At 36.7% G+C, this 18053-nt stretch overlaps 1 protein-coding gene across 1 annotated transcript in view; it reads left to right on the top strand.

The window, feature by feature from the left end:
* Nucleotides 1-5954, top strand: part of htr1d (5-hydroxytryptamine (serotonin) receptor 1D, G protein-coupled) — an 18138-nt gene extending 12184 nt beyond the window's left edge. Inside the window, exon 2 of the mRNA XM_016279917.1 lies at nucleotides 3790-5954. Coding sequence (XP_016135403.1) covers nucleotides 4422-5573 — 1152 coding nt within the window. The 5' untranslated portion in view covers nucleotides 3790-4421 and the 3' untranslated portion in view covers nucleotides 5574-5954. The remainder of the gene's footprint in view (nucleotides 1-3789) is intronic.
* Nucleotides 5955-18053: the final 12099 nt, after the last annotated feature.

Here is an 18053-nt window from a genome sequence, read left to right as displayed (position 1 = left end):
TATATATATATATATATATATATATATATATATATATATAATTTAAATATAAATATATTGTTTTCTGATTCACAAAAATTGTTGCTAAAATGTCACATTTTGTTACATTTGTTTTTCAGCAGATTGGTGGATGAATTGGCTCTATTTCAAGAGCTGAGCTGTTGTTTGAGTCATGTTGGCTTGCTATCTGCAGCTGTAACTGGAACAAGTTGGAAAAAAGCTTTCACTCCTAAACCTTCTAAACAAAAAGTTGTTTGAAGCAATATGTCACATTGACTAAATGGTCCCCTGTTCATCCGCCTGCCACAAAAAAAGAAAAAAAAAATATTAGAAACCTTAGATTTAACATACGGATGGAGCTAGGAAGCAAGACATATACTCCAGCCAGACTCAGATATGAGTGAGGATATGAAAACTTTGTGTGAGAGATTGTTATCCGTCAGTAGTGCTTGAGTTCAGGTTACAGTTATTTGTTACACGAAATACAAGTATTCGCACAGAAATACAAGGATATGCCACTCAAACACTCCACTGACACACATCTCAAAAACATACAAGACTGACATCATTCAATAACATCCAGATCTGCTCTGTTACCAGGGCTGCAGTCTGTTTCATTTTATAACCACTGGCAGATAAATTGAGTGTAAAAAATAAACCCTCATCCCTGACCATTTTCCACTCACAGAAGAAACAATTCTCTTACTCCATTAAGTAGCGCTATAACTGTATTTGTTCTGTGCTTTTTGGTAGCATCACATAGGTAGATTTTAATACCTAACTTTTAGATGGCTTGTCATTGTACGTGCATGCAATGCAGAAGCTCTGCTTTCTTTATTTTTACAATTAAAGGGACAATTCATCCAAAATTGAAAATATTATCATAATTTCCTCACCCTCGTGCTGTATGACATTCTTCTGCAGAACAAAAAATGACAATATTAACAATGATTCAACTGTTATACAGTGAAAGTCAGTGTGGTTCAAAACAACATTGGACCCTTTTGACTTCTATTGTATAAAAACTTTTTTTTTTTCAAGAACAAAGATCCGAAGGCATATAGAAAGTGCAAAAAGTGCCAAGTTTAGTGCTGTAAAACTGTGGGTTGAAAAAATGTTTTGCTGCACTTCACACTTTTGCACATTAGGTTTAGATTGATGTAGGCTTTTGGTCTATGTGTGCACATCTTCATTATATTTTGACTTATTTTTGGATCTATGCACCTGAAGGTATTTACCTTTTTATTCTGGAGGCGTATTTGGTGCTACGCATGTTTCCTCTTTTTGTTTGTGCTGTCAAGTCAAACACACAAAAATCCAACCGGACAATTGACAAATATAAGTTGACAATTACAAAGTACAAAGGCATTTTAAAATGTTATGTGCATTTGAGTGTATGTGAGGATTCGGTCAGTACAGGCAATAATAGGTGGCAAGATATTTTGTGTTGTCTGAGCATTTGTTAAATTAACCTGGCAGTCTCAAAGTCTCCTTCCTTCCTGATATATTGACCTGGGTTTTTAATTTAGTTATTTTGACTTTCACCAATTACACAGAACCAAACAAAAGTAGAGAAAACGTTGGGCCAACATTTGGAGCATGGTAATACCCTCGGGTTGGCCTCATTAGCGTGCAGCCCTTTGGATCTGCTGGTGTGGAGATAATCCGCTGTTGTTTCCTGCTGTCTCACATGAAGTATATGCTAATGATGACACAGTTTTACAGAGATACAAGTCACAACAACAGCACTACATTCTGTTCTTCAGTTTGTAGATTTTAAATCCCCTTTAACATCTGAAACTCACATCTTGAAGTCTTTGCCCAGTTCTCACATGCTGGCTGCATTTCATATTGTTTTACATTATAGTATAGAGTATCGTATTAAAAGTTTGGGATCTGTAAGATTTTTTAAAATAAATGAATACTTTTATTCAGCAACGGTGCATTAAATTGACCTAAAGTGACACTAAAGACATTTATAATATTACAAAAGATTTATATTTCAAATAAATGCTCAACATAATCAAAATTGATAATATTAAGTCATTTTGTGCATATTTTGTTTGTGCTATGCATTGGGTTAACCTGCAGTTTTGTTGTTGAGATGCTCTGCGTTCATCCTGGCTACTAGGTACACCAACACCATTTACCAGAAAAGTCGGGTCCTGTTGGGATGTATGACCTTTATGCTTTCAATTACAAGTACGGAAATGGCATGTTTTATACATGAAGGGCAGTGGACATGTTTTCTTTGCAGAATTTCAATTTCAAATCTGAATGATTGGCACTAAAAGCATCACATAGAATATAAATTGCACCACAATTATAATTTTTTTTCACTTAGTTTGACATGTACGGAGACATGTCATGTTTTGCCATTATTTGTAATAGACTTTTCTATAAATATTCAGATATGTATATCCCTACACGTGTGTATCTAACTATGAAGAATAGGAAATGTGAGCGTGCTCTGCAGCACACCGGAAACTGCTAATGTTTTAGTAAAGATGCTGGCAGGTGATGTGACTGATGTGCTTGACCTGACGGCAGGAGAGTGAGCTCCACAGTTTGGTGTCTTTTTTCCACCAGGCCAGAACCAGAATGCTTGCAGGTGTCATGGCACATTGTTAGTTAGACACGGGAACTCTGGAAGCTCCATGGTGACAGGTTTCCCCTCGAGGCTCTATAATACTCTAGATACTCATCAATCAAAGCTCGAGTCTGAAAAGCAGAGCCATGGGTAAAGAAATATGTAAATGGAGGCTAAACTTACTACATAAAATGTACAAGTTTTTTAATGAAGGTATCAGAAAAATAATGAATTGCATTTGTGAGCAAGTATCTTGATTTGTGCATGCACAATGGATGTTATTATGGTGGGTTGGTTTGTGCAAGAAAAAATGTGAATATTGCTTTTTAATATTTTCAAGCACTTCTCATGTAATGCTGCAAAATAGTGTGTAGGAAGATTAAGTTCTCTGGAAACTGAAAAAGCTATTTCCAGCTGCTAGCTAACTACTCTGCACTAATTTAAATGAATAAATAAAAGCTAACAGTAAATCGTACATTGATCTTCTGATTCACGACCATTCAACACTGTCTTATATTTCTAATCTACAAGGGCTCTTTCTTCTTTCCTAGTTTGGTCATTTTAGAATTTTACATGTATAATTTTATATGTATTATTTAATTTTTATTTTTAAATTATTTTTAAATATTATGTATTGTACATTTTACATATACATATAATTTTTAAACATATTATAGAGTTGTACATTTAGTTTAATTATACGTTATACAACAGTAAATTCACTTTTAGAGACACCTTTGCGAGAAAATGTTGGCATTCAAGGCAAAACATTACAGAGTCATTCTGTATTATGTTTTCCAGCAATTTTGAGCAATCAGAACTTATATTTCTTAAAGATTAACTGTTGTGTATGTAAAGACTAGTGGATCGAACAATATGTGTTTTTCAGGTCCGATGCCGATACCTATAATTACAGATCAAGTAGGCCGACAACCGATATTTTTGAACTGATATATTTGTCTGGTGTAAAAATTCAAATTAATGCCAAAATTAAGAATATTAACGGCTTTGACAAACACTTTGTTTAAATGTTTTTAAATTATTTTATCGGCAAACCAGTTTTGAAAATGACGAAACAGATAACCGTAAAAATGCTTAATGTTGACTCCAATAATCGGTTGACCCCAAGTAATGACCAAAATCATAAAGTTTTTTCTGACTTTCCAATTCTTCATTCTCTTTCTTTTTCTCTCTTCCAGATCTTCATTTGGATTGAATCCTTTCATCTGGACTAACGCCTTCACAAGGACAATATTCAAAGCAAGAACTTGTACAGCTTGTGGTGTTTTGGGAAACTGCGAAATCACTTTTCTATAAACCATTTGCAACCATCAGTGGATCTACAGGAAATAAAGGAATATTCTGTCCCATTAGTCTGAAACAGCAAAGCCTTTGCAGACCAACTGGAGAATAAATTCAAAAGTCTTCCAGCAGTTCATAAGAGCCGAAATTGAAGGATCTTCAGTTCTCATGGTAGAATAAGAGACCATAAAGAAAATAATGAGCAGTGATTTAAGGGCTAAAAGAATATTTTTATAACTCAAATTCAAACACAAAGGTTAAAACTGCTTCCTTGTTTGTTCTGTGACATTTAACTTTCTGTGCACGTCAACATACTGCACAAAAAAACATTAGAAACAGTCACATTATCTTTAGCCATGAATTACTACTCACATTTATCAGCCATGACCTTTACAAAGGCAAAGCATCACCAATATCTGCAACTAACAAACTAAATTACTTTTTTACCCAAGATGCTTTCATGGATTAATTGATCCTTTTTGCTAAGAATCATGCATAGATGATATGAAGTGCTGGTAAACCATGCAACATGGATCTGGTGAACAGCTCAGATGAGTTCTTCCTCATCAATGCCACAGTCAGTCCCACAACCCTGGAGTCCTGGGATGACGCTACACTCCTCAGCCTTCAGATCTCCATCTCTGCCATGCTAGCCATTGTCACTTTGGCCACCGCTCTGTCCAACGCTTTCGTGATCGCCACCATTTTCCTCACACGCAAACTTCACACCCCCGCCAACTTCTTGATTGGCTCTCTCGCAGCGACAGACCTCCTGGTGTCCATTTTAGTCATGCCAATCAGCATTGTGTACACGGTCAGTAAGACTTGGACCCTGGGTCAGATCGTGTGTGATATCTGGCTGTCATCTGACATAACGTTCTGCACAGCTTCCATTCTGCACCTGTGCGTGATCGCGCTTGACCGATACTGGGCCATTACCGATGCTCTGGAATACTCGAAGCGTCGCACAATGCGGCGAGCGGCGCTGATGATCGCCGTAGTGTGGGTGATCTCGGTCTCCATCTCCTTGCCTCCTCTCTTCTGGCGACAGGCGAAGGCCCACGAGGAGCTCACGGAGTGCTTGGTCAACACCGACCAGATCTCCTACACGCTCTATTCCACATTCGGTGCGTTTTATGTTCCCACAGTCCTCCTGATGATTCTCTACGGGCGTATCTATGTGGCGGCTCGCTCCAGGATCTTCAAAACGCCGGCAACCAGTGGAAAACGGTTCACCGCTGCTCAGCTCATCCAGAACTCGGCGGGTTCTTCGCTCTGCTCGCTGAACTCCACTTCTAATCAGGAGGGACAACTTCATCCTGGAGGAGCAGGAGGTGGTGGAGGTGGGGGAGGAGGGTCTCCTCTTTTCACGAACAGTGTGAAAGTGAAGCTGGCTGATAGCGTGCTGGAAAGAAAGCGCCTTTGTGCCGCTCGGGAGAAGAAGGCCACCAAAACTCTTGGAATTATCTTGGGTGCGTTTATAGTGTGCTGGCTCCCATTCTTCGTGTTCACGCTGGTGATGGGGGTCTGTAAAGACTGCTGGTTTCATCCTGTGCTCTTTGATGTGTTCACCTGGCTGGGGTACCTCAACTCACTCATCAATCCAGTCATCTACACTGTCTTCAATGATGACTTCAAACAAGCCTTCCACAAACTCACCAAGTTTAAAAGATGCTACTGATGTTACACGCCTCTCATGTGTTTTGACACGTTCATGACTTAATAAGAGGATTTCTGCAGAAAATATCTGAATCCTGTGAACATTCATCGTTCAACTGCTGTCGAGGACCCAACGTACATTGCCGTTCGTTTTTCAGTGAGCTCCTAAACGCACACATAGTGTCTGGTCGATGTATATTACTGTTCTCATGAGACAGCTTGTAAAATATTGTGCCATATTGTTGATGCTTCCTTGTAGTTTATGAATGCATGCAAAGATAATGAATCCTTCGCTGGAGAGCGACGTTCTACTGTCTCTGTAACTAATAGCTGTATATAAACTGCCTTATTTACCAGAAACAGACTGATATTAATATGAAATACTATTTATTTAAAAAGAAAACAAATAAATAAAGGTTGCTGTTCCCATAGGAACAAATATATAGGTCCCCTGAGGACAAAGCTGAAGTTCATGGACATTAGCATAGACTCCCCTAAATAAAACTGTTCATTATATAAGATTAAACAAAGCTTTAGGTTTTGTGGTTTTGTGTGACAGAACTTTGGTGTCAGTTTCCTCTTTAATTTTGATGTCAGAGTTTGAGGAGTTTTATGATCATGAAGATGAAAAACAGGCTTCGGGCTGCATGGCTCATTTCAGGACATGATGCAGCAGAAGGAGAGCATATAATGATCAAAAGTTCAAATTCTGGATGTACCTAATGAGAGAGAATGATGTGTTTTGACACAAGGTGCAGCTTTAGCTCATTTCTAGAAAAAAAAAGTACTACTGAAGGAGTTTTATGATGTGAAGGTCATTATTTCATCAGATATCCCAATAACGCACCTCTGACTGCAGTGGTATATATGAATAATGGCATCCAGGAAATTGGTAAAAAAAAAACTTTGCCCTCCCATCACTCTTTCTTATAATGAAGGCCAGCTGTGTTGGTTCAGAAGGTTTTTTGATAAGAAAACACAGCAATAAGAGACTGTAGACCCGAGTCATACAGGAATAATGAAGCATATTCCCTGAACGCATTGCCCGCAGGCTCTCAAACAGCATTTGAGAGTGCGGGGTAAATCTGTGCAGGGCTGTTTGGTTGAGATAGATGGTCTGTATATTCACAGTCTGTATATCAACAGAAAAAGCTCCCTCTCACTCATCCACGCAGCAAGGATGAGGTCACACCCCATAAAATAGATCTTTAGAGACTCATTATCATTCACAACCATCAGTAAATCTAAACACAAATGCATTTGTTTGCCAGTATACCATCATGTGTTTGGTACATGAAGGCTGGTGCGATCTGTGTGATGTTTATCAGAGTATGGCCGTCATGAGATGGACTAGAAGATCAAACAGATACATCTGTGTGATGTAGAGGAGGTACAGTCTTTAAAAAAAATATATATATACACGGTGGGGACTTTCCAGTCACATCTATTGCATTTATTCTAAGCTAATGATATTTCCTATCCCCTATACCTACACTAAAAAACAATTGTTTTAGGATTTACTATGAAACAACTTCATTTAGAAATTGCTAGTAAATTTCACAAACAGTTACAAAGAAACAGCAAGTAGCATGCCATTTTTTTTCAAGCAGAAAGACTGAAATAGCATTTTAGCATTAGCTCTAATAATACTTAATTTTTACACAAAGCACTTAAAATGATAGTTCACCTAGAATGACAATTCTGTCACACACTGGATCTCATTGACTTTTGTAAAACAGAGTGTTTTTCAAAATATCTTCATGTACGTTCCAAAGAATACTGAAAGTCATACAGGTTTGAAATGACACGAGGGTGGGCAAATAATGACAAATTTATCTAATATTTACAGATTTATTATTTTTTCTTTTAATAAAGTTCTCAATTATTTTCATTTAAGTATTAACGTTGTCTGGGATGTTCATAATTCCTTATAGGAGAAAGACAAATAGACAAAAATTAGATAATAATTGACATACAGCAAAACTATACAGTACAATTAATATGGATAACATAGCTCTCATTATTTGGTCTTGAAGAATTTAATATTTGAACTCATATCAAAATTTCTAATTATTATTTGCAGACTTTGCACAGAAAAATCTCCCAAGAAGAACAATTATGAAAAAAATCTCAATTTGAACTTTATTGCTGTCTTGGAAAACAAGGATGATATTTGCTATATTTCATTGACATCTTACTTTCTTATGTTAACTATTTTGTAATTCTTGACTTAAAAATGTATATGTCAGGGGTACCATGTTTCGTTTTGTTTTTTAGGAGATTGGGGCAGTTCCAAAGCAAATGATCTGTGGAAGGTGAAACTTGCTTGCATGGGTCAAATTTAGACATCTGAATCTATCTATAAGCATTATATAACCTTCAGACAACACCTTATATTTGTTTTAGATTAAGCTTATTTGTCAAGCAAAAATTACAGGAAGTGTGTCCTGAATGACTTTCCGTTTCTAGTTGTAATTATATTAATTTATTTTCCTTTTTTTAATATTCTCATTACATAATTTCAAATTCAAATAGCAATGTTTTGTCCTGTTTAATACTTCAGTTCATATTCAATTGAAAATCAGGAAATTAATTGGACGTTAAAATGCATTCTTAATTGAGTTCCAAACAGCTGATTCTACCCCAAGCTTTCTAAACTTGTAATTCTTCAGTAAAAACATCCCTTCTTCCTTCCTATAATTTACTCACGGTTTGCCTTTTCGCTTGATGCATTATTCATTTGCACTTCGGTGCTCACAAGACAAATTTGCAAATGAATTAAGTCTCATAAATTAAGACACGTGCATTTTAAAACAGTATCAGTAAGCAGAGCCTATTAAACACAGCAACAAATAAGTTTAGTGATTTGCAAAACGATATTTACTAGTGTGAGCAGACGAAAAACCATGTGTAGGGCTCCTAAGGACCTTTTTTCTTTATTTCATGCTTTCAGCAGGTTTCTCTTTTCTCTCTCTCAGCTGAAAGCAGGGTGTCGTGAGAGAGAGCACTCAATAAGTGAAAGGTAATCACAGGTGACACAGAGACGCAATTAGCTAGATATCTCCTGATTTCAGCCTCAGGAAGCGTTTAAATCGACAGCATCACTGAATCAATTTAAAACAAATGGAAATGTAAATTACAAACAGGCATTACGGTTGGGGGGTTTGAGAGGAGAGAAGGCCTGCCACCTCGCTTTAAAGGAAAATAAGCAATGAGCTTCAGATAACGTTAAGTTTGCACTGAAATGGGATGGAGAGGGTCAGCATGCATTTAACCTCACTGGGTGGTGTCTGTCTGTTTGCACTTAGAGGAAACAGAGATATGGAGAAAGAAGGAGACAAGGGACAAACAAAACGCTCTCACCCACAGAGGAGAGATATGGGGTTTAAATGAGGACAACATTGAACATTACCAAACACTTGCATGCACAGGGAGCACCGAACACAAACACACAGACAGGAGGGAAAAGGACAGCAAAGAAAACAAACAGAGTTTGCCCTTTGAGTGCACATCGATGAGACGTCTCCCTCTGAGAGACATAAATACTGCCTCAAGAACTGCTGCTGGGGAGAGACACAAGCACTAAAGCTGGAGAACGACGTGAACATGAATCAAGAAGAGATCCCTCTTTTTCTCTTAAGACCGACTTTTTGCTTTTGGTGTCCCCCAATGACTTCAATGGTTTATGATTTTTCAAATTAACCGATTATTTATTTCAAATTACTTGAAAAAGTTTACGAAAAAACGTTTTCAAACTTTGCTTCTGTTTGGGGTCAGTTTTACCTTGGCCAAAGCACATTTTAAAAATACAGTAACATATGTAATAAGTGTGCCATTATACTTTATATCATTACTGCTCAAAAGATTTAAAAAAAATTTTTTTATAAATCTCTTATGCTCACCAGTCACCAAGGCTGCTTTGAGTTGATGAAAAATACAGTAAAAACATCAATATTGTGAAACATTATTACAATTTAAAATAACTGTTTCCTTGTATGCATTTTATTTGAAATATATTCCCGTGGTGCTTAATTATTATCATTTACAATTGGTGCTCAGTTATTAATAATGGTTCTTATTAAGAGTTCTGCTGCTTAATATTTTTGTGTACTTTCAAAAGAACATTTCTTCTAAATATACATTTGTAACATTATAAATGTCTGTCACTTTTGATCAATTTGTTTTCATCCTTATTCTGCATAAAAGTATTTAATATTAACTACAGTTATTTGTAAAATTCTAATTGTTCTTTTTTAAATATTAAACTTACATTAACAAATGTACATTTTAAATAGTTATTTTAAATTGTAATACTAATTCGCAATAATATTGTTTTTCAAATGAATGCAGTCTTGGTGAGCATAAGCTACATTCAAAAACTTTTTTTTTTAAATGTACCAACCTCAAGCTATATTAATATATAATATAATATCATATCATATCATATCATAATTATTGCGATTACTAGTCTCATTGTTGTCATTCAACTTGGGATTCAATATGTAAAAAGATTTTGACTGAGACAAGAGAAGCCTTTTCCATAAAGCATCTCTAAAACAACAGCTAATTATGAAGCAAGACAGCAGTAATGATCAGTGCTGATGGTACTGTCTGAAATCCATCACAGAACAGAGTGATCTGGCTGAGGAAGGTTTGCTTACAGACAGGAGGTTCTCAGTTGGGCATGCTTCTAATAAGACTCCCTCTCATTCCCAGTTATTACAAACAATCAAGGGACGCCACATGAGTCTGGTGGTGTTGTCTTGACAAATGACTCGACTAGAAAGCAAATCTACGACAGATGAAAGGGGAGCTTCGAAAGAGAGCAGAAATATTGCGCCAGCACACAGAATTGAGTAGGAGAAACTGATGAAGATCAGTAGCCACCGATTCAGAGATAATAATAATTATAGAACAAAATGTTACGGCAGTCTGACATTACATTGTTGCATCATGAAAAGCTTCACTCTTGGGAAGAGAGGGTAGTCATTACCATAAGGAAATGCAATATTCTTCATTTGCTTTCATTTCCTTTGCTTTTACTATTCTTTTAAAGAGAGTCCATTGTGAGAATGGATGTTCTTTAAAAGAACAGTTTAATCAAAACTCCTTCTCATGTCATTTCAAACCTGTATGACTTTCTTCCATTAAAGTGTAGCAAAACTTTTGCTGCTCTTTTCCATGCAATAAAAAAAATTAATTGAATATGGGTTATCAAGCTAAAGAAGCGTCAGAAAAGTGCCGTATGATATCTGAAGAACACTTTGTGACAAAAACGACTGAAATTTAAAGGGGATTTGAAGGAGGGAACGGAGACGTTACGTCAGTGACTGACGAATTGGGATCTCGCCCGAGAGCCTGTCACATCAACGCCAGCTGTTTTCTCGAACACTCGCGGAGATTCGTCCTGTAGAAGGCTCGGCTCCGAAGCGAAAAGCTGATGTGCATTTGCACGCGCTCTCCTTTTATACCCGCGCTGCGGGGCGGGGTGCGCGTGGCGAAGCACGCACGCCAACTGTCATTGGCTTGTTTAGTTAACACTCGAAGGTGATTGGGCTCTCGGGCGAGATCCCAATTCGTCAGTCACTGACGTAACGTTGAACGTGACTGACTGAATGGGAACCCTTGTTAATAGCAACACTGGTGGCCTTTAAGTGAACTGCAGTCAGCAACTTATTTGCTCATGCTTGCACACATGTATATGCAACGACAGAAGCAGAACGTGATTCTTTGCCCCGATATACTCACGACAAAGTTATTTTTCGTTCTTTTCTCAGAAGTAAAATAAGTTGAAAATACTGTTAACAAACATCCAGATGCCATCCACGATGCCGAGAGCGACATTTAAATTAATATGTAAATATATGCTGCGTTTTCCTCTCAATAACAAAATAATTTCACCACAAACATGACAGTGGTGGGAAAGCAGCAGTTAAGAAAGACTGTGATCATAGCGAAGAGGATATGTTTCACCAGAACTTCAATTCACCGGCATCATGTCGACAGATAAGATAATTCAAATGAATTTGATAGTTATGATAGTTTGATTATAAAGTATATTTGAGACTGTAGATTTGTAGATCTGGCAATGTGAGACTATAGTTTGAATTATTTGGTATGACACATTAACATTATGGCACAGAATAACTATTTAACCTGGACATTCTATCCACCTTATTTTTTAACAAGGAATAAGCCATTTTCTGGGAATGTGTGAGACTTTCGGTTCTTTTGCCGCGGTACAGAAATAACGAGATATATAACAGTGTAGTAAACGGTAAAACTGTGTGTTCATAATTAAGATAATACTTTAAAATAATATGGTAAGACACACCATTTTGCAATATCGATCAGCAAAATAAGCACTTTTGTAAAGGTAAAAATAGCTGGAAGCGGATGACGCCAGAAGCCAATCCATAAAATGTTCAAATAGCCGCTCCCGCTCTTGCGGGAAATATAAGGTGTATAAGCATTCGTTCCATGTGTCAAAATGGAAAAGAGGCTCTCAAGAGTGAGTGTAAACGTCACGTCCTTTTGATTTTCCTGGCAAAAACATCCCAAGTCATTCATATAAAAATCAGTCTACAGGCTTTCATAGGAAGTCATGGAAGGTCACATTTTTCGTAAGTATGGGTCAAAATGATCGATTTTTCTTTTATGCCAAAAATCATTAGGATATTAAGTAAAGATCATGTTCCATGAAGATATTTTGTAAATTTCCTGCCGTAAATATATCAAAACTTAATTTTTGATTAGTAAAATGCATTGCTAAGAACTTCATTTGGACAACTTTAAAGGCGATTTTCTCAATATTTTGATTTTTTTGCACTCTCAGATTCCAGATATCAAATAGTTGTATCTCGGCCAAATATTGTCCTATCCTAACAAACCATACATCAATGGAAAGCTTATTTATTCAGATGATGTATAAAAGTCTCAATTAAAAAAAAATTGACCCTTATGATGTGGTTCAGGGTCACATTTATTTTTGCTGTTACACATATGCAGCTACTAGTGTCACAATTGGTCATGTAAGGCATTATGCACATTTATGACATTTATGTTTATTTTAAAACAGGTTTCAAACAAAACAAGTGTGTGAGTAAACGATAGCAAAATTTATTTTTTGTGACCTGTCCATTTAAACAATAATTAGTCTTAAAGAGAGGAATGAACACAAATAGAACATTTTCAATAGTGCTGGATTCCAAACAACATTGTATGGACATCTTTCATAATCTTCTTTTGTGTTCCACAGAAAGAAAAAAGTTTGGAAAGAGTAGGGTAGGTAAATGATGACAGAATGAAGGGTAGCTGTATCTTTAAGAGTATCTGGCTAAATGTGAATTATGAACTGTGGAGATTTACATAACTCGTTTACTTCATTTACCTGTGTAGAACAAGTTGCACAGTACAAGTGAATGATGTCCGGGAGCATGTACAGCCACTGCGAAAACAATGTTATGAAGTGATGAGTAATGTGCATTTGTAAAATTATAGAAACAAGCTGTCCTCTGGGTTGCCATGACAATACCTGCTATACAGGAGCATGGCGTGTGGGCAGCCAGCCCACCATTCACCCAGATCTGTGCTGTCTGTAAGGCATAAGTGATATTTTCTTTGAGTTGAAGGACCTTTGCTGTAAACTTTTGCTGACCCCTTTCATAACGTTGGACCTGCAATCCATACAGTCATTCTAAGATAACAGGATTTTCCTTTCTGCAATGACCTGCCTCAGTGGGTCAGTCAAACATTGATATATGGCTGTCAGACTGGCATCCATGTGAATGAATCACTGAAAAGACTAGAGTGCTGAGACTGAGTTTACATAAACCCTTTATATCCATAAATATGGGCTTTGAATCAATTAAAACTTTCAATTTAGTTAATCACATGCTGATTAATTAAATCACAGTGAACTGCATGTCAGTAATTGCTCAGAACAGTCCCCAAGTGAAGATAATTTTAAATATTACATTATTGTGGAGGATGAAAACACTGAATAGACAGAGTGTGAATTTAGACCTTTATCCTAAGCTTTAACGTAAAAGTAATAAAATGAATTTAATTAAGTGGAGTTAATTAATTAAAGCTTGATGCTAATGCTTGCATGCAAATACCAAAATGCATTTTTAAAGATATGGTAGTATGTAGTATTACTACACACTCAAAAAATGAACTTACAAAGTAAATTTTTTTAGCATATGGTGGAAATTTGCATACCAGGACAAATAAACCAGTAAATCACTACCTCATTTTACTCCCTTAAAGGCATAGTTCACCTAAAAATTAAAATCCTGTCATCATTTTCGCATCCTAATGTTGTTTTATATGATAAAAAGATTTTATTTATTTTATGTTGCTCAACAAGACTTGGATTAAACCACACAATTTATATGGATTCATTTGCACAATGACTCTTTGAAGTTTTGGTTACCTTCCAGTGGAGACAGAAACCTTTTAGGATTTCAATAAAATATCTTAAATTGTGTTTCGCAGATGCACTTAGGGGTGAAATGTTAGGTTGAGTAAATAACACCATTTTCATTTTTGGGTGAACCATCTCTTTAAATATATTCCACTTCAACATTGACTTATCACATCAATAATAACTTTGCTTGAAAGATAAACAACAACTAAATTTTTCTCCATCACTGCACTGAGGCTATTCTACAGGGCACCAGACTAATTTATCAGGGCTCTAGACGAAAATTACTATAAATTACTTAGTGGCTCCTATTTCTAGACTGACCTGAACCATCCAACAATGACCTGACTGGAGCTGAAAAATGACTGTATTTTCTTGCTACATGCAGCTGCTTAGCAGAATTTTTGAAAGTTGTACCACTTTTTCCTGTTGCACTGTTGCTTTCCTGTTTATTACTGTAAAACTGCTCTTTGTAATACAGTGAATCTATGAAAATAAAGGTGACTGGACTTGACTAAAAGGAAACATTTATAAGTCAAAGGACTTTGTAGTTGCCATATTCAAGAAATTTCACAATACAAATTCAGAAGTGTTGGCATTGCCCATTTTCAGAAGGTACTGTTGTGCGGATACTATTTTAAACTTGTTTTTCCCCTCATCACTTTTCATAACACCAGCTGACCTTTGCATAATATCATTATTGTGCACACTGAATGTTTTCAAGTGGATCTCTGGGATTGTTGTGCTGGTATACGATGCATGTTGGTCATTTTGAGATTACTGTCTTGATTCATTGTTTGCCAATACAAACTGCACATGCCCTTTTCTGCACTTTCAAATCCCCAGATGTCTTTCATTGATTTCTTCATTGATATCTGTTCTCAGCCTTTTAGTGATTAGTATTCTATTGCCCTTGCACACAATCAGAGCATTAACAGACACTTCATCTCTGCAGTTCCAGAGCTCATGAACATCTGCAACAAGCAAGCTTAGCAGATGGTAAACACCTTATACAGTCATTCTTTGCTATCTTACAACTCATAATAGCTTCACACAGTAGCTTTTTTACTGAAACAACTGCACAACTTGTACTCGAAACCTTGAGTAAGGTTGACAGTACAATCTAGAGAAGCCATTTGTCACTACAAGCACTTGTGTAGTTTTCCTCCTCAGCCTTATATCAAAATAGCCTATTTCATACATGTGTAGTCAACAACACCCAACATTTCCTTTACCTGAAAAAGTCCATGAGACTCATTCTATTCAGTAACATAAGGTAAAGTGAATGTTAAATGGGCAGAACATCTAGAATGGCAGAACAACTAAATATCTCTTACACAATAACGGCCAAATCCACATAGCAAAACAATATGTGAATTGTGTTATTCCCACTGGGCAATGCCGCATCGGAGTGGTCATGTACTGCAAGAAATCTCAGCAAGCCTTCATTAATTTTGATCTCAGTTGGTGTTTCATTATGGTCCATTGGGAGGTTTATGTGTTTGATCAGGCTCAGCTGATCTGCCTTTGTCTTGTGCTTTGTCCTTTATAAAAGAATAGCATCAGTAAGTTAAAGCAGCCAACCTGCAATGACTTTTACTGCATATTTAAAAAATAATGTTGTTCTGTGCAGAAACATCTACCCTTTACATCAAAAGCACCATGTGAGAGAAGGCTTTGGGTACTGGATTAGCAGGTAAAGTGTGGAGATTCTGACATTTTCAGAGCCTGCTGGTGTGATAGTGATGCACATTGGGGTCACTGCCACTGGGCAGGATCAAGGGGGCTTGACCCAGAACGTCTGGGAACTGACTGCATTGCTGATAGTCATCTGGTAGCTATACATCACTAAAAATCAGTCGAGGAACACCATTTATTTATGATATATTTTACATGTGCAGTACATATTTTAATTTTTTTTTATATATTATGAACTCTTGGGATTTTCACACAGAAAAGTGAGTATGGCTTGCAATACAAAAACATCCAGTGAGTGGCAGTTCTCTCTGGGCAAAAAACACCTAGTTAGCGAGAGAGGTCAGGGATGAATGGGTAAATTGGTTCAAGCTAACTGTAAAATAACCACATGTTACAACAAAGCTGTGCAGAAGAACATCTTTGAACACACTAAACTTAATGTGTATGACCTACAGCAGCAGTAGAGCACACCTGAGGCTATAAACTCTACAAAACTGGACAGAAGGCTGACTGGTCCTAATTTCTGCTTGACATAAACCATAAAGCCTAGCTTAGTCTGGCAGTTATGGAAAGCTTGTTTCTGACACACAAACACAATTTTTTTAAATCTCACAATTCAAATTTTTTGTCTTGCAATTCTGAGAAATGGAAGTCAGAATTATGAGATGTAAATAGCTATTGAGCATTATTTGAAAGTATAGATCTGCATAGATCTGCCATGGGGTGATTTAATGTGTTATATATAGGAGGTTATTTCGTATGTTATATATGCAGCAGCAGTATTTCTTACATGCTCACAGCAGCATGTCTATGTATGCATTGGCAGTAGCAAGTCTCAGTACTTGCAGTGCCGTGGCAGCAGCATCATAGCAGATCTATTCCGCAAATACCAAAGACATTAACATTGTCATGACTCATGCACATTACCATGCTAAACTCTGAGAGAGTTGTCATGAAAGAAAAATAGTAATATTGTGAAATATAACACTTAAAAAAAACGGTTTTATATGTTAATATATTTTAAAATGTAATTTATTCCTGGGATGGTAAATATAAAATTTTCAGCAGCCATTAATACAGTCTTCAATGTTACATGAGGCTTCAGAAATCATTTTGATGCAGAATAAATGCTCAAGAAACAAAAGCTTTAAAATAAACTGATTGACATTGACTAAAGGCCACAATACTTTATTTTGATGTCCACCAATGGGAGCGCAGGAAGTAATTTGCCTCATGACAAATTTGAATACCACAGCAGACCTCCAGCGATTTAATCACAGTCAGTTTGAACAGGGCTTAAAAAACTTTACAATTTAACAGCTGAAATCTCAGTGTTCTCAATCTCGATGAGGTTTGTGTGTGATAAACCTGACAGGGAAATGTTCTTGTTGAAAAAATCAGACACAGGCATTCACTCTCCCAGACACACTCTCTGAGATATATAATACATCTACATGCAATGGATGTTTTAAAGATGATCTTGAAGACATTCCATCATACTGAAGCTTTTAGAGAGGACCACAAAAGCTATTAAAGGTGCTCAAAAATGCACAGCAGCACACGTCTCTCTCCTGAACCCTGACCACTGTTTCACCTGGACTCAACACCTTTCCATTTAGCAGAGCCTCTCCTGAACTGAACACTTAAAATCTGCCTCTCTCTCATGAAGAAGATGGGTGACAACTTTGGAGATTGCAGAAACCTTTACAAGACCTCCTATATCTATATCCAGTTATATGTTAAAGTGCCATTTAAACATATTCACAATAACTGTCTTCTCTGTTAAACATATAAAATGGCTGGGATCTACAAGTCTGTCTACTCTGTGGAGTAATGTTTCCTAAAAACACAAATACAAATTGCTTCAGAGCTAACTGTTCATAAATAAACCATGATGTGCTTAGACCTTTACAGAATACAGTATGTAATTTTTCACACCAGACACACCGGCACCAAATCACTTTAGATTCAGTCGCTCATGAATCAATCATCCTGGATATTTCTGCAGTGTGGTTTTTACAGTATGTGCAACATTTTCAGTCCAGTCACACTTGCATTTGTGTTCAAGAGACTCAGGCACAATGCACCATATCATGGTCATGTTCTCGTATAGATCCCAGGGCACACCGCACTGCATAAAAAGCTGATTTGAAGCACAAACAAGTTGAACGCACGCTTGAGGACTCCTGCTGTGCTGGTTTTGATGTTGTGTGAATTCCATTGTATTTGAGGCTGCTTGTATCCAACCATAACTCTGAGTGAAATGGAAAAACAGTGTGCCATAATGCATTGATTTAAGCTCATAAAAGCATGAGAAGCTAAAAGCGCAATGTTTTTTTAAGCAATAGAAGAGCTTTTGTTGGGCAGATGTTGTGA

Source organism: Sinocyclocheilus grahami, unplaced genomic scaffold, assembly GCF_001515645.1.
Source record: "Sinocyclocheilus grahami isolate Dianchi unplaced genomic scaffold, SAMN03320097.WGS_v1.1 scaffold134.1, whole genome shotgun sequence".
In the NCBI taxonomy this organism is placed as follows: domain Eukaryota; kingdom Metazoa; phylum Chordata; class Actinopteri; order Cypriniformes; family Cyprinidae; genus Sinocyclocheilus; species Sinocyclocheilus grahami.
The sequence above is the reverse complement of the archived record's forward strand: the minus strand, read 5'-3'. Positions and strand labels throughout refer to the sequence as shown.